The sequence below is a fragment of the Vanessa atalanta genome, chromosome 18 (genome assembly GCF_905147765.1).
Source record: "Vanessa atalanta chromosome 18, ilVanAtal1.2, whole genome shotgun sequence".
In the NCBI taxonomy this organism is placed as follows: Eukaryota; Metazoa; Arthropoda; class Insecta; order Lepidoptera; family Nymphalidae; genus Vanessa; species Vanessa atalanta.
Window position 1 is genome coordinate 5,747,536 of NC_061888.1, and position 27,463 is coordinate 5,774,998.

The following is a 27,463-nucleotide window of genomic DNA, read 5'->3' on the forward strand; positions in this document are numbered from 1 at the left end:
TTTTTATAAAACAATTCGCGTGTAATTTTGAATTAATCAATTACATATAATTCATACAAAGAAGTTGGGCGAAAATTCATAGAACGTGACTTAGTCGAATGATTTAAACATTATTTAAATGTTAAACATATTTTGAAAATAGAATAAATTGTACAATAGCTGGATGGACAATTGGACATACCATATGTAATTAATAAGTTTGTTTTACACAGAATAACCTTACGCGTTGAAACATAATAATATCAGACTTTTCTCTCTTTCTCTCTTTGTCTCCTTTAAGTTCTTTCGTTTTTGTTGAGTGTATTTATTAAAGCCTAGCGATAAAATATGGCGTCTATTTATTTATGTGTGTTCCTTAAGCGCGCAGTCAAGATTTTTGGTTAAGAAGCTCTATACATTTCACCAAAGATATCGAATAGGTAAATCCACTTTGGTGAGTTACTAAATAACGATTCCAATGGGACGTAACATTGAGTACACAATTTGACAGTAATGATTAAATATATATTATAATACTGACGATTCATTTCCAATCTGACGGTCTTCTCTTGTGGGCTGACGAGGTTGGTGTTCGATGCTCGGCACTTGAATGTTGTATTTAAATGACTTCTCTTGACGTGGGGTAGCTCCAGTTTATTTACGACTACGTGGGTGTCAGTTTTCTCTCCTATGTATTGGGGCGCAGGCGTGCCATCAATTAGCCATATTACTGTTGGCGCTGGACGTCCTGTGGATCAAATATTTGATTACACTAATTGGTTCTTTGAACTTTATCAAGACTTTTTGACGGTCGGTTTTATTTAATACCCGTTGCCAAGGGATAAAATTCAATCAATATATTTTTAATAAATTAGATGTAACCTAACCTAACGCATACATTTTTGTTAGATATACATATATTTTTTTTCTATTAATAAGGCTGGATGTAGCGTATGGAACATTAAAGTGAAGCAACTAATCCGAATACAATATCAAAAACGAATGTAAATTCCCGGTAGTGCCAAACGACGCGTCTTTTTCTATTCGCTTGAGTTGCTTCACTATAATGTTCACCGCGCTCTATATGCCTTTTGAAAACAAATTGTAGATGGCGCGCATGGAACATAATAGTCTTAGATTGTTTATTTAAATACCAAGAACTAGTATTGATGAGAAATGTATAGTTGTTAAAATAATTAATTAAATTAATTTTTTTTTTAAATAAAAACCTTGAGCTACACACGCATTTTATAGTATTTACTTAACCCGGCTTTCTTGTAGATTGAAAGCAAATGATTAAAATTAATGCATCATCATAACTGATTGCCAATAAAATGAAATACATTACTAGTTCAATATTTGAATTAATTGACATATTCAAATATACCCGTCCGTTTATAAAGCATCCGATAGCAAAATGGATTCGAAAAATACCTATATAGTTATATTTTATAATAATAATAACTCATTACTTAACTAACCTACCTATCCCGACTTTATATAGGTAAAATGAGGAATCAATTCAATTTTGATTCAAGTAAACTTCACAATGAAGCCTTTTTGAATCATCGATATTTAAATACTACCACCGTTTTGGAAAGCAGCCTCCAGCGAGAAGAAACGGCAAGAAACTCGCATAGTTGCTCTTTTCAAATAAACAGACTTACATGCTGTGTTTTTTTTTTACAATAATTAGTGTCCTGTGATGGAACCCGAGCCGATCGAGGCGTTTTTTTTTTCTAAAAAGTATTCTTTTAATGAATAATAAGATTTATTTATTAATTTAGTCTTAATAAACTTTTTTTTACAATGATACAGTGCGTAAAGAAAAGGAAAGAAATATAATTATGTCATACTGTTAGAAGAAGATAAGCATATAATCGTAAATAACATTTAATTGCGTTAGTGAATGCTTATTGGCGGAATTAAGTGAAACTCGGGCAATTGCCTTGCTTTATATTGCCAATATTGGGCGCGGGGAACGCATCTAAGTGTCATAAGCTCTAGTCCGTGTTATATTAACAGATATTATTTATTTCAATTGCGTTGTTTGTTAGTCCCTTAAATTCAAAATGCCACAGCCTCTTATCTTATGAGGTTATTTTTTAAGTGTCCAGTTCAGTTGTTCAGTTTCAATGAGATTTTTCAACCCAGGATTGGCTTCTGATCGAGAAACTCCTCAACTACCAATAGCATTTGGTATAGAAAAAAAAGTTTTTTAGATTATTTTTTTCTTAATTTATTAACAAATGAGTTCGTTATCTGATCTATTCTCCCATACTGATTGAAGATATTTAACAATTTTTCACTCTAATTTTTTCATTTAAAATGTTACGTTAAATTTAGGTTGTTCCTGCGTGTCAGAATCAAAAGTGTTTTACGCAATAGATTTGTCGTCGTTCACAGTTAAAGTTCATAAAGATAAAAAATTATAGTAAAGGAACTACAGTTAATATTATAAAACATTTTAGTTTTAGAATTTTACTATGCTCGAGTTGAACACACAGATTCAATTTCGTGGCAGTCAGTTGTTCAATTCATCTTACTGTTACGAAAATATATGCCTATGTTACTTCTGTATAAAATAGCTCTATAGTGGTAAGAGCTTATAAAACAGTTCGATAGTTTCTGAGTTGATCTATTACTAATATTAATATTAAAAATGCGAAAGTAACTCTGTATGTCAGTTACGCTTTCACGGCTATGGTAACCCAACTTTATGAAATTTTGTATGAAGCAAACTTGGACCCCAAGGAAAGACATGGGCTTTTTTGGGCGAAGCCATGACCAAAAACTAGGCGATGATAAGCAGACAAATATTTCCCCTGTATACTATAAGTATAGTTATATATATGGAAGTAAATTGACAACGTTTTTAAACTAAATACAAATCTTGTACTCGAGAATTTTAGTAAATGGAAAATTAAACAAGAATTTTGTTTATATAAGTCCACTTCCCCTTTTATTAGGCCTCAATGTGTTTTCTAGTCCCATCATTTGGCAAGATTTGCTAATAATATCCTTCGGAGTAGACTGGATTTAGCCAAGTGTTTGGCTATAGGCCAACTCTAGGTAGATAATGAAAGCCATGTGGACGTCTAAACAATAGTCAACTCAACCATATTATGTTCTTCGCCACAAATAAGATAAAATGGGATAAGTTTTACGCACAGTTTTGTTTTATTATTTCTTATATTGTAATGTTAAATAACTGTTTTTCTAAGATCATATTTGTCGTAAAATATATATTTTTTAATACATTGACTCCTTGGTCTAGTGGCTAGATTTAAGGTGCAGATCTCGAGGTCCTGAATTCAAATTGCAGGTCGGACCGATTGGAAGTATTAAGGTTTTTCTGTTGAATTTATCTTTGATTTAGAAGTGTGTAACATCCGTGTTTTGGAAAGTGCATTAATCACTTAAACTTTCTGGTCGTGTCGGATTTGCCACCTCAACGGATTATGAGAGTGAGTGCATCTGTGGTTATGCACATATCCGTGCACTATAATATCCTGTGTAGTTAATAGGCTTCCTAAAGATTGGGTAATCAGGACGACATCATGACCATCATAATTTTTACTAATATTCTAAATTTTAAATAAAGTGTTTGTATAAAAGTCAATGGGGCCGCTTGATGGTACGTGTTCACCTCTGTCCATAGATATCAACACTGTAAGAATTATTATAAATGGCTTAAATGTCCAATATATTATAATCCTGGAAACTATTATGCCCCTTGTGATGTAAAACCCTATTACCATTTATTTATAATATTCTAGTGTATATTGATTCTTTCTTGTTTTTATATTTGTATTATCATTTTTAAACATAGTTACGTAACGAAGGTACAATTTATTAATAACCTAATTGATTCCGCATGCACGATGATTACGCTGAAGAAGATCGAATTAAGAGCAACCCTCCCCTCAAAGGGTTTGTTATTTCCCCAAAAGGCGGAGTGTCTCCGTTTTTTATGGCCTTTTTTACGGGATAATCTTTACATTTGTTCATTTGCTTTCCTTTGAAATAGTATTATTCGATCCACGTGATTTTCAGGATAGACATTATTTACGACCCGGAAATTGACAAAGGCTTAGTTAGAAGGAAGTATTACCTTCTGTCCTAGAGAAAGGTATGGTAATTGAATGCTGGAGGAATAATATTTAATTTTTACTTACTTGTTTATTTAATTATATTTCTTTAAGTCATTGTAATACAAATAGTACGATTATTTATTAGCTGGATGATGTGAACTTAGTTGATATCCATGATGGCTTCCTGACTACATCTCAGGTACAAGTAAGGCGTGTTTGCAAACGTAAGTGTTCTCTTTATTTTCTCTCATAATATGATAGGCAGGCATATATCTGGTATTGATGATCTATGATGATCTGCTACTGAGATTGATGTCCTTAGTTTGAACCCCGGACCTCGAGATTTACAGCCTTATAAGCTCGCCACTAGATAACGGGACAGCCATCAACGAGGTAACATTACAACAGTTTCCACCATACGTATCAATTTAAAAACTTGGTGGTTGAGCAAGGTCGTCTAGGTAAGGTACCACTGTCGTAGGTACCACCAGTTCAGTTTAAAGGGTGAGTGAGCCAGTGTAATTAAAGGCACAAGGGTCGTAACATATGAATTTTAAAAGTTGGTTGCGCATTGGTGAAATTACGAATGATTAATATAACTGTAGTAAATATAGTGGTGACCACTTACCACATATATGAAAAAATTAAATAAATAACACAATTCAATGCTGAGTAATACAAAGCAATGTTCAAACAAAAAAAAAAAACAACTGCGGTTTGAGTTTGAATTTCGCGAGCAAACTAAGTATTACAGAAGCAAAGCGGGCTATTAAAGCTTCAAACTTTTGCGGAAATCTTTAATAACTTTTGTAGTTCTTGGTTTTCTTTTACGTATTGTTGTTTTTTAACGTATTGTTTATTATTACACTTAAGATTAAACGTGTGTATGTTTGTTCGCTTATGTCGCAATTTAGTGACTTGACTTATGTAAATCTAATATTTAAATTTACAAATTATAATTTATCTATATACAAAGAATAAAATTGGAGTGTCTGTTTGTAATATTAAAATACCCGTTTTTTACTAAATGCATATGTAAGTATACACGGTACATATACCAAAATAACATTTTTTCAATTTTTGTCTTTCTGTTTGTTCCGTTTAATCTCTGAAACGGCTAGAACAATTCGGGACTTTCATTAGCAGATAGCTGATGTAATAAGGAGTAACTTATGCTACTTTTATTTTAGAATTATAAATAAAATAATGTTAAAGTCACGCTGCAATGTTCAAATACTGTCCAATTCCGCGCGCACACTCCGCCGTCACGTCGGGTGCCTCCCACCAAAGACTTAATATCTCAAAAGCTGCCTAATATAGAATTAATAAGTTATAGTAAAATACTAAACTGCGAACTAAACAATAACATTTTTATTAAATTCAAGCGCGCACGAAGTCGAGGGCATGGCTAATTATAAATAAAAATGTTATGTTACTAAATTATAAACAAAATAAATGTTAAGCAACTGAAAGGACATAGTCCTTAAAAGGACAGTCCTTGGGGAACGCTAAAATAGCGCTTACTATTTTCAAAATATCTTAAAACTGGAGCATTGATTATGGATAAAAAAATACATTCAGTATCTGAATAGATTTATCTCATGTTTCACCGGATCATATTTATAAAATATATATCAATAACTCAGTAAATTCATCGTCAACATCACTCCAAATACTGAAATCGACCTTTTCTATTACAATTTTTTAAGCTATTTAGCGGCTAGTTTATAGATGTATTTTTGGTTAAATGGGGACATAAAAGTGTAAATAATAAGTTCACTATGTTCAATTTCTATCATATCACACAATATTATAGCAATTTTTATTTAAATGTTGCTTACTTTTTGACATTCGTCGTCCATACTTTTTAGTATGGAGAAAATAATTTGACGGTTTTGACTTATTTTTCGACATTTCTGTCAATAAATTTTCAGTCCCTCCCCAGAGCCCAAGGAGAGAGCACGTCAGTTTTTATTTCGAGCAGAGTCTTATAATTTCGCTATAATTGTTAATTTTTACTTTTTATAATAGTTTTGGACTTTTTTGTAACAAACTATAATATATTTGTGACACTTAAGTGCATAAACTAGGTAAATACGACAATTAATCACATAGTAAGAAAATCTAATCTAAAATGTGTACGAAGGGTAACCACTTTCCCCTAACGTCGAATTAAAAGTACAAAATTGTAAGGATGAACATAGTGAATACCTGAATATACCTGAATGTTAAGTAATGTTTGCACTATCCTGCTTATTTTTTTCTCTAAATTCGAAATTTAAAACAAACGCCAACTCATACCATTACTCATGTCGTTTAGTTCGTCTGGTTAATTTCTAATTATTTAAATGCTTTATTAAAATAGTACATAGTGCTAAGAAAAAACGGTTGATATACATTCCATTGTGTATTGATGCTAAACTTAGTTAGTACCTTTCATAACCAGATACCGTCAACGGATATTTGTGTAATATAAAATAATTTTAATTGAATTATTTCATAAAAATACTTTTTTTTAATAAAGACTTGTTTAACGAAGAAAAAGTATTTTGTCTTTAGTTTTTTGTTAGTTAAAAAAATTATTTGATTAATAATTACCTATTTTTATTTATAAAATTTATGTTCTTTACGCCCTAATTTGGTATACCTACCAACCTTAAAATATCCATAAAATATTAATTATTTAGTTAGACAAATGCGGTTGAAACAATAAAAATCATAATGTATATTAAGCATCTTAATGCACTCTGACCGCACCCTATGCTAACAAATAATTTATAATTGAGTTTGCGAGTGACAACCTTATAGCTAATACATTACTCGTAATTAAATGTATTTTAATAAATCCTACGTTATGAACGCGCAATGAAAATTTAATTTATTCGTTGCACCTAAAACAAGCAACTAATTGTCTCCGGGGATGCGTACGATACACTGCATAATGCAACTGTATCATTGGAAAGTACCTATGTGTGTGTTCTAAAATAAATTCCCACGCTTACAAACTACGCTCTTAAAAAAATTGTAAGGGATTGTTTTTGGTTCTATCACATTTTATTAAAACGTTTTACAAATAAAACTTATTTACTTGTATTAATTATGTATTTTTATTTAAATACTTAAATGTATCAGTAAGGAATATAAGTATTTTAAAATTCGATATTTCTACTGATAGTAAAACGAAGCTTAGTACATTTTGCTTTCGATACAGTGTAATATGATATTATAATATAATTTAAATTACTGATTTCACGGTATAATTTAAGTTTTATTCAATGAATATTTTTATGAAAGTAATTTTCTGTAATTTTAGAAGAATCGAACTGTACACCACAAACTTATGACGAAACAGAAGTGCTTTAGATTTGAAATCCACTAAACACAGTGCTATACAAAACTATATAAATATTTATATTACTCAAAGCTATTCTCTAAATTATTTTAAATGTTAACTACAGTAAGAAGAATATACATTTAAGATAAATACCGTGCGCTACTATTAGAGCCGAGATGGCCCAGTGGTTAGAACGCGTGCATCTTTACCGATGATTTCGGGTTCAAACACAGGCAGGCACCACTGAATTTTCATGTGCTTAATTTGTGTTTATAATTCATCTCGTGCTCGGCGGTGAAGGAAAACATCGTGAGGAAACCTGCATGTGTCTAATTTCAACGAAATTCTGCCACATGTGTATTCCGCCAACCCGCATTGGAGAAGCGTGGTGGAATATGCTCCAAATCTTCTCCTTAAAGGGAGAGGAGGCCCTTACCCCAGCAGTGGGGAAATTTACAGGCTGCTAATGCTAAAATTCTAGCATTTAAGATTTCTTATCAACTTACAAAGAAACGTGGACGTAATTATTGGAAAGTCTTCTACATCTCTATCAGACTGTTTAGTTCGTTTTTCGTGTAACTAACAATAGGCAGTTCGAAAACTGAAACAAGATAATAAGAAACCGCGTTATGACGTCATAAGCCCAGAGGACGTTAACCTTTTCCGTAATTACGTTATCATCGTTCTCCGAACCAAGTATTGATCATTCCACGTCACTTATTCGTAACAAACTTAGTTGTTTCTTCGGAACTCGTATAGTTGTGTATATCATCTATTTATCAATACGTACTTTTACATCAAAACTTTGTTTTCTTAATTCCCTTAGTTCAACACAAAGTTTTGATATTAAGGCGAGATTAGATGTAACATAAACACAGAACATCGATGTATTGTTAATTTTAACTTTAATTATACGTCTAGAAACATCGAACTGCCTACACAGATTAAGGCGATCAATAACACAAATATTATTTCGATATAGATATATTCTAACGAAATGTCAATGTTTACGTAAACGAATATACGGCTCAATGTATAGAATACAGAGATTTTAACATAAGGTCATGGATTGAAATCCCATATAGCATTTAGCAAGTTTTTTTTATTACCAATTTTTTTTTTAATATATTTCAGTTGTAATATTTTGATCCAAAAGTAGAACTTTATGTCCTTCTGATCGGTTTATGTTATGGTAACCAATCGCTGACTAGTTAATTGTGCAGTATATATATATATGGTGTATGTGAAAACTGGCGCACCCTTATCTTTCAATTTAATATTGATTGAAGTGAAACAGAACTTATTAATAAAGAATGTAAACATATTTCAAAATTCCTTATCCATCTGTTCACTCAGTCACCATCCAAATCAATACCCACAACACAAATATTTGATGTTTAGCGTTACATTTGATGGGTATATACCCAGATAGAGTACCATGTAGCTCTAGTATAAAAATATCGTGTAATTTAAAATTCATTTTTAACAATGAAATATGAAACCGAACCGAAGTATCACAGTGTAATTCAAATAAATAATTCGCCAACAATTTCACCGTTTACGATAAATACAGCTAAAACTCAAACTCGTATAATTTGTCTATTAACTTATACCATGGAAACGATTCGGCGATTTCGACCGCAGAGCGGTGCGAGATGACAACCCTCTAATCCCAAGGCTATGCATAATTCTGACTCGAATCCTTAAGCGCTCCCTTGGATTAGCAACTGTTTATACAAGAAGATTTTCAACTTGGTGTTACGTTATGGGCCTTAACAAAACATGACGTATACAACTTTGAATTTGCCGACTTTTAATAACAGGCTTAATTTTATTCGGTAAAAAGCTTAAGCGAAACGTAAATGGTTGTTTTTTTAAATATTATATAGGTAGGCGGGCACATGGGCTACCTGATGGTAAGCGGTGATCAGCCCCCATGGCGCTGTAAGAAATATTAATCATTCCTGACATCGCTAATGCGCCGCCAACCTTGGGAAATAACATGATATGTCCCTTGTGCCAGTTACACTGGCTCACACATCCTTCAAACCGGAACACAACAATACTGAGTACTGCTGTTTGGCGGTAGAATATACGATGTGGTACCTACCCAGACGGGCTTGCACAAAGCCCTACCTCCTATGAAGTTAATAAGGTAATTTTATTAAACGATTTGTAATAGGAATTAAAATAAGTGAAGTAAATATACTAGAAGTACTATTTTTTTCATAACAGAGAAGTTGTGAGTGGTTTTCAGATGCTAAGTATATTTTTCCAGGATGAATAGTAAGCTACATATGTGCTATTCCAGATAATAATATATCTCTGTGTCGTATCATTCGGATCCGTTCAACCGTTCTGGTAGGATTGAGTAACAAACATCTCTCCAAACTTTCGAATTTATCGTTTTAGTAATATTATGGTTTCAGGATGAATAAATTGTTATTGTTATATTAAGTTTATATGTTGTATATTTGATATAATAGCAGTCATAATATTGAATCTTAAAAATAATTTCCATTATATATGTTTTTTTAAATCATCTTTTATAAATATGTACGTCCAAGTTTCAACCGCGCAAAGGTTGAGGATAGTTATATGTTTTTGTGTTTTAATATTACGTTTAATAATTAACTAAAAATTTTCTTTTTATTAAATTACACGTACTTAAGATTCTAGTTAGTATTATTTAACATTTCTTGTTTTTTATATTTTTAGTATCGGAATTGCGATTCAACGGGGAAATGTTGCAAGCATTCTTGCTACCTTTCAAAGTAGTCATGATTTTGCAGAGTAACAATTATTAATTTTGGTACATATTAAGGCTAATAAATAAATGCTAATAATTCCTATGTAAGTAAAGTATTCGTTAATTAAGCACATTTTGAATAGAAATGTTTATTGTATAGTAAATTGGTTAAGCTAATTTCCTTAACCATATAATTAATAAAATTGTAATCTGTTCCCTGTTAGCTATATTTATTATCAGTTCTGTTTAATTGAATAAGCAACAACGTGTCAACAAATAACGTTTGCTGTACGAACATAAGTAGGTAGAGGAATAATATTTATATGTTATGTTTAAGTAAATAATATAGTATTTTACTTACAAAAGATTTTATGTAGTGTAAACACTCACTCACTCATACAAACATTACATACATGATACAATTTTGTCTTTTTTGTAATTTTTCTAAACTTTGCTATCATTTTAGTTAATCGTATTGTTATGAGATAAGTTTTATTTTCATATAAAAATACTTTTCGAGTCTTGCGTCACAGAAAAGATTTTTTTCCAATAGTCTAAAAACAACTTGAACTTAAAAAGTAATATTTATATAATTATATATATTCCATTAATATAAAAGGATACGTCACTACTAAAATGATAGTGAGATGTATTTTGTGTTAGGGGATCCCTCTACACCCCCGAGCGATGGATAACTTTACGCCGGTGCCATTTGGAGCCGATCTCAGAGTGACTTATCGGCAAGTTTAAGAGCAATATATCAAAGTAATCGGTTTAATTTCTCATCTCGCACTCTGGAGAGGAATTTATGCTTATTTCTTGAGTGATACTGTCCTGATGAGGAATAATGGGCTGTTTATTTAGCTGCTACGTTTTGAAATGAATGGTTGCTATTTATGTTCGGAAAAGTCATAAAAATGATTAGTTGCTCACGATTAAAGCGATAATGATGGAGCTAATCAAAATTGCTCGTGAAATGTTATCGTGGAATGTAGAATATTTAAGAAGTCATTGAAGAAGTGTGAATTGAAAAAAATAGAGACTGGAATGAAATAACGATTATCAATTTGTACGTGTTATGTCTCGTTATATCGTTGAAGGTATAAACTAAATATAACGCAAAGACATTCCAAAACAAAGCCAAATATTTTTTTTTACAATACAGTATAAGAAGTTTATTTTAAGAAAGAACATTTTTTTGTTAGTAATAATAGCGTCTATTAGTATAAGTATAATGTCGTCGACATTATACTTTCTACTTCTAATGTTGTTATAAAAAAGTATTAGCTGTAATGCTGTATTATAACATTATTTAATATTTTCAAAAATAAATATATTTAAATAAAGTGAACTACGAAATGAGGTTAGCCAGAGTGGAGACTAAGTTACGTTAGAATATAGTTTAACTTAGTAGCACGAAGCGAGGAATAGTGAGCCTATGTGAATGTCTAACACGTATAAAATGTGGCACATGTGTACCAAACCGCCCGGAGATCCCAAGCCACTTAGTCTTTTAGTAGTAAACGTGAAAGATTATCTTGGATTTATTTTACGGTAATCGTTTGTAATATAGCTTTATGTACTTGAAAAATACTTCATGAAAATTTGTGAGGCTATGCTTTCTTTAAGAATTAATTGTTATGTATAGTTCAGTTACATGTGTGTAATTTCTATCTTTGATATGATTGATCGTTGGTTTTGATAAGTTTATTAAGTGTTGATATTTTTTATTGTTTTATTACCTAAAACGGTGTCAAAAATATTTTTTATACATTCATTAAATAAAATATGAATAAACGGGATCAAAACTATGATTATATATTTAATTTCTCATCCGTAATAAAATATTAGTTTTTAATATGACTGAAAACAGTTTCTTAAAATACAAAACAATTTAAATCTGGCAACACGCCTACATTGCTTCGCTCACATACGTATTATTATATGACGTAATGCACATCCATTTGTATATGCATTTTATGAGGAACACTCCATACTAACTGAGCATACGTACCTCCCCTGACCTCACAAACGAGAACGAGCTCGTTGCCCTCCTCGAGAGGGCCCACCACTCCGGAAACGTCGCGCCCCGACTTGTCGTATAATATTAGTTGGTGTGGAGGAACTGCAACAAATAGTAAATGTTATGACTATGATAAGATAATGATATTATATTTTGTCGTTTACTACAAACGACAATGTTTCTCTTATTACATATATATTTTTTAATAATTATACAAGATAAATATAACTAATATAATGATTAAAACGATTTTTATGAGTAAAATTGAGAACTTACTTAAACCATATTTACAATTTACATTATTAAAATAGCTTTTCATTTTATTTGTAATGATAATTCATATATAATTGCCAGACCACTCGAACGATATTTTTAGTGTCCGATTTTTTTATTGTATTTTTCAATAGGCCAGTAGTCTTCAACATACAAAAGATGGCATATTTTCTTGTACCATATTTTTTTAAATAAAATATATATTTTTTTTTAACTTTAATTATAATAACAAACATACATAGCCAATTTTTCAATTTATTATTTACGATAAAATAATTTGTATTAATGTTTTATTCGTTGATAAAGTTAATAACATACTGTGGTACAAATAGATCGTACGAATACTATGTTTGTTTGTTTTATTTCCATTGTTTTATTAATTTTAAGACAAATTTCTTTATGGTATAAGATTTCAGTAAATATTAATGGATCACTTACTGCAGTCTTAATAAGTATACACTTTTTAGATCAAAATCAAAATATTTCATGTTCAAGTATGCTCATACAAGCACTTTTGAATCTTCATGTTATGGTGTGAATTAAATGTAAACCTACCACCGGTTCAGAAAGTAGATTCTACCGAGGAGAACCGGCAAGAAACTCACTGTTACTAGTTACTCTTTACTACCATATTAATTACGGAGTATATCAGTAAAGATCAATTAACTTTTTATAGGTATATCCTGCCTAGAAATCAATAATTACTTAGTCGATGCTTTTTTATCTTGAAATGTTTTATTCGCATGAACTTTAAATTTTTTAATAGGCCAAGTAAATAATAACCATGCAATCTTATTATAGAACAATTGACATAAGAACTCGTCTGTATTATTTTAGTACGATCAAAGCCTATTTCATAATAACCCACTCAGTATATATCATTAAGATAAGTTAAAGTTAAAAATTATTATAAAATTTAGGTTTTACAAGATTCGATACAATCCAGTTATTATACTAATCATAGCCGAATATTGTGAGTTTAAACCCGAGTAAGCATTGCTGAATTTGTACGTGCTTAATTTGTACCTACAATTGAAACGATATACTAGTGGGGCAGCGTAATGTCATACGCTTTAAGCTGTATCCTCAAGAGAAGAAAGCTTGGAGCTTTAGTCTAGCTGTAAAATATTTACAGTAAAATATATTTCATTTTAAGTTAGTTTCATTTAATAAACAAACTCGTACATAATTTTACACGGTAAATCGTAAAACGTAAAATTTAATTTAAAAATAAAAGTTCCAAAGCTTCTAGAACTTATAGAACTGAGGAGTTTTTTTAAGTGGCTTAAATTTAATCTCGACAGAGGTTAAGATCTTAAAAATTCATAATGAATGGAGTGAAAAGTGGCAAAAGTACTTTAATTCGTGAAAAGCCATCTCAATTAAAAATTTATTGCATATTGATAAAGCAATTACATCTCCAATTATTTTAAATCAGATTATAAAGTGAAATTGAGTTTTTAAATAATTAAAATTATTATTTTCATTTCAATCAGTAGTAGAGGCCACTTAATAGAAAGTGGTTACCATTGACAATATAAATTAGCATATTAACAAAAACTAAGTCTTTTATACACTGACAATGGCTGAAATAGTCCAGAGGTTAGGACACATTCAAGCCCAGACTTTTTTTTTATAATTCATGTCGTACTCGGTATTGCAGGAAAATATCGCACAGGAAATCTATATGTGTCTAATTTAAAAGAAATTCCATCAAATATATATCCACGAAACCCCATTGGAGCAGCGTGGTCGATTACGCTCCAAACATTCTCCACAATAGGAGAGGAGACCTTAGCCCAGCAATGAGATATTCACTAGCTGTTACTATAATTTACATTGACAATACTCTGCAAGCATTGGGAACTAAGATATTATTGTATCCAAAATTACAACGTCGATAAAACAAGATACTAGTTCATTAATTGTCAAAAATCAACCACGGTTTTCGAAATGAAATATCTTAGACCTGAGAAGAACCGTCGAAGAAACGAATAAAGAAACGAAAGACCCTGTACACCGAGCCCTCTCTCAGCCGAAATACATAAAAACACCAAACGGATTACTATTTAACGGCTTGATACGTAGATGGTCCATAAATATTTCACGTATCATATTAACATAAATAAATAACCAAGCTCATTAGTGGGACAAACATAACATTTCGAAGGGTGGCTGAGCCGGTGTTACTACAAGCACAATTAACAAATTAACATCTTGGTTTCCTGGGTTGATGGCACATTGATGATGGTTGGAATGGTTAATGTTTCTTACAACGCAAATGTCTATGATCACTTGCAGACGACTCAATTATTCGTCCGTCTACTTATTTTATAAAGAAGTACAGTGGTTAGACCGCGTGAATACTATCAACACATGCGTTCAAACCTATGTGTCGTATAAACATCTGGCACATTTGTATCCATCAATCCGCATTGGACGACAAGGAATAAGTTTCAAACCTTCTTTTAAAATGGCCCAGCTTAGCCCAGCAGTGGGGTGGGTATAATTTGACATTAAATTCCAATTTTAATTAACTCGAATGTTGGTATTCCTATATCACAAGCGATATAACAGAAACAAACATTTATGGCAACATTCTATCGAGGAAATCGGTTCAATGATCTCGGGGAACGGCAGCTTAACTAGTTGTCCAATACGATTCTGTACGTAGAATGTGTATTGCTATTTCTAATTACATTGACTTGCTATTTTTAATTATTTGCCTTTATTAAAGTATACAAAAAAACACCGCTGATTTCTTACGCTGGTTCGTCTTGACTCCGGTTATTTTCTTTTAAAAGAGGTTTTATTTTGTCTATCAATACATGGATGTAGTACATACATAGTATAATTCTATATTGAATTAAAAAATTATAATTTGAGTAAAAAATGTAACCCGTAAAATATTCTTTAAAAACAAAACTCGAAACTTGACGTCGAACTCGATCGTGAAATATTTAGAAAGTGCTGAAAGTGATTTATTGCTGGTGAGATACTCCTTGACTTCGGGGTTGAGTCCGGCTGCGATTGTCAGGATGACCTGAAGCCGGGCGCAACTGAATGCAGTAGCTGAAAGATTTGGCACACCTTGGAATAAGGCTAGACCAAAATACGGTCAGACCCTAATGTAGTGTTCCACATGGGGCACTGGTGCTATTCCCTGGCAAGCTGCCAAGTGTGATAGATTCTTAGAAGTGAGAAGAAGTAGTCTCTGGAAGGAGATCTTCTGCTGCCCTATTTCGGCGATGGTGGCAGGGAAATGGCGTTTGAGTTATGGGCACTTTCTCCTCTCGCTTCAAGCGTCATCGGGGCTAAAGTTGTTATACCGCGGGAACTTCACTGGGAGCTGGAGGCAACAATTCAATCGATCCATTGAGCGAAGCAAAAAAACTTTATAGACAGCAAAATCATGTAGTTGGAACATGAGGCTTAACCTAAATAACTTAGCTAGACCATTAAAATAAATAATTAACTTCATGTATATTAAAACTATCAAAACAATAAAGAAATAATGTATTGAATATTCGAAAATAATATATTTGATAGTAAAAATAATCACAAAAAATATGATCTATCATTATTGTAATAGGGCAGTAAAAAAGCCGCTGAAACCGGACTTTTTCCTAGAAACATTTAAAGCACGCACACACATCCCTGTTCTTAAATCTTGTTTTGTAATAATACTTTTATAGGAGTATGAGTTACCCATGACATACTAAAGTATTTGAATACAAATTGTTTTAGTGTTCTTGAAAATAGAGAAAGTAAAAAAATATATATAAACTTAGGCTATTCCTAAAAGTTATCTAAAAGAAAAAAAATGTACTTAGCCGGAACTTTTGTAGTCTTTGGATTTATTATTTATTTATTAGGAAGATGTTTTTGTTTCTTGAAGTTAAAATAAAAAAAAAAAAACTACATTGTTCTGTCTTACTTATTCAGTGTCAGATTTATTGTTAGAGTTATTTATAAATATACTATAACAATATATAACTTTTATTTATTTGTTTAAAATACGTTTATAACAAATAAATAAAACTTAAATACACGAACAATATTCATACAACCTGAACAAATATATTCCAATCTAATTTGAATTCCATTGAATAACAAAACAATAGTTACAGGAATAAAACCAAAAAGGCCGACCTCAGCGAATTACAGGTCGGACCTTCCCACTATTTATTACAAAAGTAAACTTTCGATACAATCAAAACGTTTCATTGTGCTTATGTAGTCCGTGTTATGCATACGAGTATAAGTAGCGAACGTTTCACGATTAAAACGGGCATCGATTCATCGGTTGAGTATTGTAAGCTATTTTATTTATCGTTGAATAGTTTCGTGATTAAAAGATAAAGAATCGAGTTAATATTGAAGTTATTAAATTTTATGAATACATTGTTATTTTTTTGTTAATCGATTTTCGAAATCAAACTCGATTATAATAGCCATCATTATTATCGTCTTAAATCGTTACAACAATTTAATAATTTTGTGTAGAAAACTAAAGTTGTAACAGAAATATCATTAAAAAAAACGTATAGTTGTATAGGCAGTGTGTTCTCTACAAATTTCTAACTACGACAGTGTAGAAAATAGCCAAATAAGGTTAGGTATAAGAACTATTAGGACCTATAATTTACTCATGGCATTTATATGTAAATATTCAAATATCGCATAGTATATCACAGAGAAGCCACAACGCAACCGCACCGTAAGAGAACAAAACAACCAATTAAAGGGGGAATTCATACTCGGGGGCGTCAATTAAACACGGCTTGGCTCAGGTATGATTTGTTTGCAATTAAATGCCGGCCAATTTCGCATTCGATCGATCTAATCGTTTAGCGTCTTTGTGTGTAGCTCTGTAGCTCGTTTGAGATTTATTAGATACAATTCAATTGAATAAATGTCACATGTCACTTTAATAAATAATAAATAAATATTGGACAACATCACATACATTACTCTGATCCCAGTGTAAGTAGCTAAAGCACTTGTGTTATGGAAAATCAGAAGTAACGACGGTACTACAAACACCCAGACCCGAGACAACATAGAAAACTAATCTAGTTTTTCTACATCGACTCGGTCGGGAATCGAATTCGGAACCTCGGAGTGGCTAACTAATGAAAACCGGTGTACACACTACTCGACCACGGAGGTCGTTAATGACAAAGTTTCCACTTTAAAAGTGGAAACTTTGTCGTTATTACTTTTATTTTTGAATTGCATATATTACATACTTATAGAATTTGCAAGAAAATAAGACATAGCCAGCATTAGCTACCCTCCAATTATTTATTTGTCAAGGTTCAATAAAAGCATCGGTAAAATAAAAGCTACGTCAGAGGGATCACGACATCCTCAAACTCACTTTGGTGCGAGCCTTTATGAGTGGTGGTCGTTAGATAGTTGCTTTTATAATATTCATTCGTAGTAATTGTTTTAATTAATTATGTTGATTTTACGAAGTGTAAGAATAGCAATATTGTTAACGTTTAAATTGGTATTCTGAATTATAACAGATAGATTAATTGCGTGTTGTTTATTTTTTATTTTATCCTACTTCTGGTTTTTAATAATATGCTATTTAAGTATATAGTATTTTATAAGCCGCTTGATCGTAATTCTGGTAGGTAGCTTACAAGGTGGGTTCAAACAACGGAATAGGCAAATAAAAAATGATTGTTTTTGACAAGGAGGAATTTCTTGATTGTCTAAGAAATAACTAAACTTTAAATTTTTAAAAATCTTTAAAATCTAAATAACCTGTTTCGGTGTAGTTGTAATGAGTGAGTTAAGACCCGGTTTTAAAAGTCGGCAGTGTTTTCAGTCCTGTGCCTTTTTACTAGCCGTTCCGTGCTCTTCCATCGGATTTTGAACACATTATCTCATCAGATTGACGGAATACGTATTTGTGCAGTATGACTGGTTCTGCGCAGTTTGCTTTTTACCCTTGAGCACAGCCACCGTGAGTGAAATTAGTCCAGAGTCCTCCTTTCTAATTTCGATAATTATTTAACAAGACATAACAAAAAAGGACCTAATGTGATTCTTTATTTGTATGGAAGACTCCATAAAGGACGTTTTTCATACTATATAAAAATTCAAAAAAATAATTGAAAATGTTATTTTATTATATATTATATGAAAAGTTTAATTACAAATTGTTTTCTTAATAAGCTTCAATAAACAATTAAAACGTATAAGCGTGAGTACGAAAACGCTTACGACATCTCTCGAGTGCTTCCTTAAATTGTTATGAGCAATAAAATTAAATCGTTAAAGAGTAATGGCGCTTACATTGAAATGAAAATGTTGGTGACCATAATTTCTCCCACCCCACATCGTATCATGCGCAATCTTATACAATTACTCGTATGGTAGACGTACTACATTTGATGCCATAATAAATCGTATAGCAGAGACTACGGTTGAAATTATGGCGTCTGAATTATGCATTAACTGTAACACGCTAAAGGTAGTAAAACTGGTACCCCTACGGAGGGTGTTCGGTCGAACGTGTATACTCGCACACAAATTGCTCAAGTTTATTGCATGTTGGCGTTTATGCAGGAGTTTATGAGTTTTCGGCGTCCACTTCTTATGTGCCTTGATAATTTGGTCAAATATATTGTAAAAGCTCTGATCCTTGTACATCAGCACCACAATGCTGTCTTAAATAACCATTTATGAACAAATTTCCATTTTATTTTATTGTTTTAAATTTTACAGAATTCTAAGTTTATAATATTTTTAAAATACAAGAAAAGGATATGTTTTTGCAATCAAAATGTATATCTATTTATATTATCTCTTAACAAAAAAAAAGAATACATTTTTGAGCCTTATTTTGGTATTTATGTTGTTTGCGACAGTACGAAGCTGTAGAGCTAATTCCAAGCTGATGGAACCACAAGGCACAGCTCGAACTTTATAATCTCATAACGTTAGTTTTACTTTAAAACTTTTACATTAGTGATCGTCGAGGTTGCTTCACATTTATACTGAGAAATAATGGTTAAAAGAATTATTCATTATAGATAGTTAAGCAGCTAAAAAATCTTTGTAACTTATAGAAACAACATTTCTTTTAGAGAGGATAATTTTGTTGTAAAAATATCTTCTTTTAGTATTTATTTGATTTGGTTAAATGGCAATTAAAATACAGAGCAGTGGCTTAAATTACAGAGCTGTGCTAATAAGGTGTGTGTGTACATATGTTATATATGTTTTAATCCATGTATAGGTAGGCGGATTCGTAAATAAGCCACGTGATGGTGAGCGGTCACTACCGCCCATAGACGTAGGTGCTGTAAGAAATATTAACAATTCCTTAATCAATATCGCCAATACGCTATCTCCAAGACCTTACGTCTATTGTGCCTGTCACACTGTCCCAAGCCCTACCATCAAGTATTTTGTTTACCACAAGATATCTAAGCCCTACATATGAAATTATTTCTAGTTAATAATAATTATTAACAAGAAGACTCGATTATTTGACGAAGACTTGCCTATTTTATTGCGCATTCAATTTTTTTCTAATAATAAATTAAATATATATGTTACTGTAAAAGCTCGAACTAAGGTAAATCTTAAATTTTTCCAGTACAACCTCAGATTTACCGACATGAGTTGGTAAATGTAAGTATTTATTATAAAGGGACGAGTTTATCGGACTTTTACCATTCCAACCCAACCTAATATGTAAATCCTAAGATTTACCAAGTGAATGATTGTAAATGTTCGAATCCCAAAGTTTTATGGACATTTACCATTCATAATCGGAAAATCTTAAGATTTACCATAGTTCGAGCTTTTACAGTAACATATATAAATTTCGAATAAATAATAAGGTTGCCACATTTTGAATTGATTGCAATTCACAAAAGAACTTATACAACATTTTGAAGAATAGCATGGTATTTTTCAACCAGATATTAATAGTATGTTCCACTGAATATTGAACTGAAACAGGCTCGTATAAATGTGGAGCAATTTCGAATTTCCATTATCGCTTGCTTCAGCTTATTCATGAATACAATCGACGTTTTAAGTCCGTCGGTTCATTTCTTATAAGAACAGATCTATACTCGCTCAGCTGCTCTGCCAACTTGTTTCATTAAATTCAAATTTCGTGTTATACTTATTAATTCAGGCGGGCGTTTTCCCCACGTCGTGAGTCGACTAGGCGGATGCTTTTTATTCATCTCGTTTTCGCATTTACGCGACGAAGTTTTCGATAATTTTCGAAGCACTCGGATATCGTTCGGGGAAATTAACATAATTAACAAGTTTTTAATTTTACTTGATTCTGCCGATAAAATATAAAAATACTTATATGAAAGATTTATATAATTGGTAATCATTTAAAAGTCCTATTTTGGTTCACTTAAAATTCGTAACAGAAATAGATTTCTGTAATGTTAATGCGACCTTAATTTGATACGAGCAGATTATTCAGCGAGAAATATAATTAGTTAAAGTAGGTTTTGTGATTTGTAGCCAGAATTACTAGCTATTGTGATTATGTAAAATATACATATGTATACGAATAGTATTACCATCCTACTGTTTTAATTTTTCGTGCAATTTTTATTAATCTCAATGTATACCAGGAATACGTCATATTGTAAATAAATCTTATAATGACTTTTCATGGAAATGGTCGCCTAATAAAATACGCGGAACTGCCAATATTTGTTTTTGTTAAAAAAGATATCATGATTATGACAAATTATCACGGCAATACAAATTAATTAAAGCTGGCGTTGAATCAGTACTAATCGTCAGTAAATTAACTCATTTATACGTAAATTATCACAACGCAAACTATTATTTCACTTGAATATTATGTGCGTACATAACAAATGTTTAAATAGCTAGTGTTAAGAGTCGGAGACGTACATTAACAGATACCGTTATTCGCCCGAGGCACAATAGTCACAATGTATGAAAACAAAGTTCACTGTTAAGCAGTTTACTGTAAAACCAGTTCGAAACTTCGTGTTAAACAATTTACTTAGTTTCAAATATAATCATGTCTCAGTTGAAACTTAAATACACTTTCATAGGATCTTCAAATCGAGGATAATTTTTAGGTGCAATTTTTTATAGTAAATAAAAGTGTATTAAATAAATAACAATATGATAAATATTGTTATTTATTTAATACACTTTTATTGTATAGTGCATTTTATACTCTATAATAAGTAGACTATATTGCAATATATCATGTAATAAAATATAGAACAGCGTACGCTTTGGAAATTCTGAAGTGAACTTTTTATATAACACGTCAAATTTCTTTTGATACGACTTTAAAAACAGAGGCGTACAAATCTCCTTCTAGCTATAAAATAATCACTTTTGAATACAAATAGTATTGGTATTTAAATGCAGACCGTCATTGTATTCAAAGTATACCTTCCAATTTTAAATGTAATATTAATTGCACGCGGTGTACACATTTAAATACTTAATGCTATTCTTTGATTTTAATTTTTTTTAAATATTTGATCATATTTAAAATTAAATGTTCTGAGTTAATTGTACATAAACGAACATAAAATATCATAATAAATCGTTTTTATGTTTTTATTGATAACTAGATTATGTTTTATCAAAGAAACGAATATAAATCTTTAAGGATAAATAATATTATTATAAAGAAATAAAGATGAGCTTGTAACACCGAGTTTTCGACTTTGCAAAGTCAATACATTCTTCCCGGGGCGGGGTTTTCGATTCAATAATAAAAGTCTGCGAATCATTTACCGATGAATAAATTAAAGCTAATGTTCAAAGAATATTAATAAATGACGCATTTTATACCGTCTAAGATTGTATTATTATTCGAGAAATATTCATTGATTTTCTTACATCATATAAACTAAAATAAAAATGTTTATAAAATAAATGTATCGAAAATTTCGTTTTAATTTTTGAGTTCTGAGATGTTCAAAGAGCTCTTGTGTTTGATCTTACCGGAGAGCAGTATTAAGTTGTAGCATTCTGAGAATACGGAATGTTGTTCGATATAAAATATATTTGAGAATACGGAATGTTGTTCGATATAAAATATATTTGTTAGTTTTCATTTAATTCTCATCAACTCATTTTCAGAAACGGTTAAATTTTCCATAAAATTATTTATTTTACCACTTGCTGCTATAATATGAAATAATGCATACACCTGTAGGAGATTTTTACCCGATACAACCTGGTTTTCTAACGATTTCATCACCACTAAATACGATGTGAATTATTAATAAAAAAAAAAACACACGACAATTCAATCGTGTTTGGTAAGATTGGATCTGAATAGGGGTTTATTACGAATAGAACGTACTATTAAACTACAAGGTTGTATCAGCTCGTTTGTATTCGGTTATTTTAAATATTTTTATCAAATATAATACATATTTCGTACTTAGGTACATTTGTCATTCCAACCGAAAAATGTCAATACAAAGTATTGCTTGGCGTTAAAATAACTGACAACGACCAACTGCCCAAAGCCTTAATTTTGAGAGGTTGATAAATAAATGTAAAATACATAAATATTTTATTTCAGTTTAGAAATTTTATTTTTGTAATGTTTTCGTTAAGTAAAAATGATTTTTCTACCTATAGATGAAATTCGTAGAAATCTGAAATACCTATATTAGCTTATTCTCTAGGTATTTTTATGATGTACTTTTTATGACGAGCAATAAATAAAGGATAAGATCGAAATCAAGTAGAATGAAAATATATTTTTTGATAAAAAAACAATAAGCTCAGATTTTATTAAAACGTATTTTAATACTTTTATAAATATATAAATGTAATCACAAAAAACGAACGATTCTTCAATAGTACAAGCCTTTAACAAACATTCACGATGTTTAAATATCGTAGGGAAATATCTATTCATGGATTTTTTATTGATAAGGATATTTCGTAAAACTTTGAATAGGTCAACAAAATAAATAAAACTATATTCAACAAACTTAATGATACATTTATGTATTCGTTATAAATGTAAAAGAAAATATACGTTAAATATTCAAAAAGCTTAAGTTATTTTATTATTAGTATTATGGGTATGAGGAATAAGTCCGACAAGAGATTATTTGATTTTTAGACCAGTGTTCGGCGCGCGCGCTCGGCGTACGGTCACGTGAAATATTTTTTATATTTTTAATTGGAATATTGGAGTGTGCGTAATAAAAGTAAACGAAAATGGTTCAATGTAAAAAATGTAAACTCTTTGTGTCTGTGTCTAAAGACGATACAGTAAAATGTAAAGGTGCTTGTGAGGCGGTTTATCATAAAAAATGTGTAAATAAGCAATTTTTGCAAAATCAATATTGTGATGGATGCCAGCAAAGTGGGTCGCTCTCTCCGGAAGAGGACCTCAGGATAAAAGTAAATGAAGTATCAGGCGAAAAAGTTTTACAAGAAATAAACAAGAAACTGGAGGTACTTTATAAAGTTGAAAAAAAAATAGAAGATATGACAAATACTATCGAATTTTACGCTGATATGTACCAAACATTGTTACAATTTAAAGAGGAATCACAAAAGAAAATAAAAACGCTGGAAGAAAAGAACATATACTTAAATAAATGTAACAAGGCATTAGAAGAGAGGGTGCAGGAGCTGGAGATGGCAGAAAAAGAAAAAAATATTGAAATACATGGATTGGAGATGCGTAGTAATAATGAAAGTACATTAGCTGTAGTGCAAGAATTGGCAAAAAAGCTGAACTTAAATCCAAATGATATTGAAGATGCTAGGAGGGTAGGACAAGATAAACCAGACGTTACAAAACCGAAAACCATATTAGTTACACTTCGGACCAAAACTGCTCGTAAAGACTGGATGGCAGCAAAGAAGGGTAACATGATTACTAATAATAAAGTATACGGCAATGGTAATGATAAAAAAGTGTACATAAATGAAGATCTACCGAAATACAAGCGCCAACTCCTGTGGACTGTGAGAAACAAACTAAAACCAAAAGGATTTCAATATATTTGGGTTCAAAATTGTAATATTCTTGTTAAAAAAAACAATGAAGATAAAAAAATATATAACATACGGTCGGAAGAAGATTTAAAAAACTTCGACGACAACAAATAAATTCCGCAAATAAGGCAAGGGGTACACACTAGATGACTTATTAATATTAACATTCGATAATACGGATAACTTTTATAATGATTATAATTTTAAAAGATATTATAGTATAGTTGAATTGGGTACTGATTTAAATAAAAATATTGGTTATACGAACATTTTTCACTTAAATATAAGATCACTTAGAAAACACTACAACGAGTTACTAGTGTTATTAAATAAAAACGTGGATAAAATAGACATATTGATATTAACTGAAATAAATATTACAAAAGATGAACTGCAGTTTTACAAAATACCAGAATATAAGACATTTATACATACAAGAGAAATAACTAGAGGAGGAGGAATATTGATATACTCGAAGGAAAAAATAAATTTCGATGCCCAAAAACTTAATACTAAAACTGTAGAAACGATACATGGTCGACTCAGTGTCGAAAATAGTATGACACATATAATTGCCATATACAGACCACCTAGCACTAATACATTATTGTTTATTCAACAATTGGAAACTATCATAAGATCGATACCGTCACGCGACAACGTCGTCGTAATTGGCGACACGAATATAAACATCTTAAATAATGCGGTAAACCCAACAATCAACAAATACAAAAACAATATGTGTGCACTCGGCCTACAGTGTGTAATACCGAGTACGGAAACAACGCGCGAAGCGATCGTGGACGGTCGGCTAGAGACGTCGTGCCTGGATCACGTGTGGGTGCGAGCGGGACAGGGCGAGAGCGGCTCGGCGGCGTTCGTCCTTGAGACACACATTTCCGATCACCATGCAGTAGGGCTATCCTTGAACTTACGTGCGAATAAAAAAGACACAAAAATTATTAAATGCAATAGTGTACGTATAAGTGAAAAAAGTGTAAAACAGAAATTAGATGAATATGAATGGATTCAACTACTTAAAATTAAATGTCCTTTAGTTTTATATCAAACACTGTGTGCGGTGTTTGATGGGATCTATAAAGATAGTACTATAACTGTTACACTACATGACAAAAGAACAAAACAACCATGGATAGATGTACATTTATATTCACTGATAATGCGTAAGGATCATTTATTCAGAATTTGGAAAGCGGAGCCAAAAAATATGTGTAAGAGATTAGAATATACAAAATTTAGAAATAGGTTAACTAAATTGTTAAATATTGCTAAAAATAGATATCGACAGACGGAAATTAAAAAATGTAACGGTGATTTCAGAAAGATATGGGAAAATATTAATTTATGGTTGGGGCGGAATAAAGTTAGTCTAGATGATATTATACTAAAATACTTAGGTAAAAAAGATAGTATTAACCAAATTTGTACAAATTTCTCTAATATATTTACAAAAGAAATACAGGCTATTAAACATGTATGTAATGTAAACTTTTTAGATAGGAAGCAATATGTGAATCCATGTGATATTAGTTTTAAATTTATTAAAGTAAGTGCAGTGGACGTAGAAAAAATAATTAATATGTTGTCGTGTGACAAATCGCCCGGTGTAGATGGAATACGGGTGCAGGACATTAAGTATTTATGTAAACAGTTAAGTCCTATTATAGCTAATTTTATAAATATGTCTATGTCCGAGAGTATATATCCACATAAGTTAAAATGTGCAATAATACGTCCTATATATAAGTCTGGTAGTCACTCTGATTACATTAATTATAGGCCTATAGCAATACTGTCTGTTATTGATAAAATTGTCGAAAAAATTATTATCGGGCAGGTTAGTAAATTCCTAGAACGCTATAACGTGTTGTCTAATAATCAACACGGATTTAGGAAAGGGCGCAACACTGTATCTGCCTTAACAGAATTTGCAGAATACACCAACGAATCCTTAGACTCGGGTAAACAATTAATAGCACTCTTTATTGATTATAAAAAGGCGTTTGACACTCTGGACCATGACATGCTGTTGAAGTCGATGGAAGAGTGTGGTATTCGTGGGCCGACTAATGACTGGCTCAAAAACTACTTAACCGATAGGAAAATTCGCACGGTAATCGCGGGATTCTCGGGTGAGGAAGCATCTGTTGAACTAGGCGTTCCGACCGGCTCGGTGTTCGGGCCGGTTGGCTATATCATGCATGTTAACAGTGTGTCGAATGTAGTCGGAAAATGTCGGATGTTTATATATGCAGACGATATGTGTTTAATTTATGCGTCAAAAGAAATAACGGAGGTACAAAAATATATACAAGAAGATTTCGAAAATATTTGTAAATGGGCGCATGACAATGGGATTATATTGAACATAGAAAAAACAAAATGTATGCATATATACTCGCCATATAACCAGAAAGCTAAGCACGGTGAAACACAACATCTCGATATAATAGGGCACACCTATGAATGCTTGCATAATAATAAATCAAACTGCAACTGTCTTAAAATAGAATATGTACATAAATTTAAGTATTTAGGCCTAAATATCGATAAACATTTAAACTGGAAGATACATGTAAATTATATTTGTAATAGTTTAAGAGCAGTGTTAAGTAAATTTTATCATTTAAAACCAATACTAAATAAACACATGTTAAGAATAGTGTATTTCGCACTCGCCGATTCGCTTATAAATTACGGACTTATAGTATACGGACGAACGTTTAAAACATATTTAAAATATATAAGAAAAATACAAATAAGACTGATCAAGTTCCTAGTTAGTAAAAATGTTAAGAAAAGATGTAATAGAGACTATGATAGGCTATTTCATATATGCAAAATATTACCAGTTGACAAAAAGGTAGAATATTTATTAGGATTAGAATATTATTACAAGGACAAATATAAAATATTATTAAATAATAAATATAATACGAGAAGAGTTACCGACAAAAAGTTAT

At 31.2% G+C, this 27,463-nt stretch overlaps 1 protein-coding gene across 1 annotated transcript in view; it reads right to left on the bottom strand.

Moving 5' to 3' along the window:
• Window positions 1–27,463, bottom strand: part of LOC125071000 (synaptogenesis protein syg-2-like) — a 98,083-nt gene that overhangs the window by 44,664 nt on the left and 25,956 nt on the right. The window contains exons 4-5 of the mRNA XM_047681044.1: window positions 12,171–12,281; window positions 521–727 (exon numbers count right to left, since the gene is read on the bottom strand). Of these exons, the coding sequence (XP_047537000.1) occupies window positions 521–727; window positions 12,171–12,281 (318 nt within the window). The remainder of the gene's footprint in view (window positions 1–520; window positions 728–12,170; window positions 12,282–27,463) is intronic.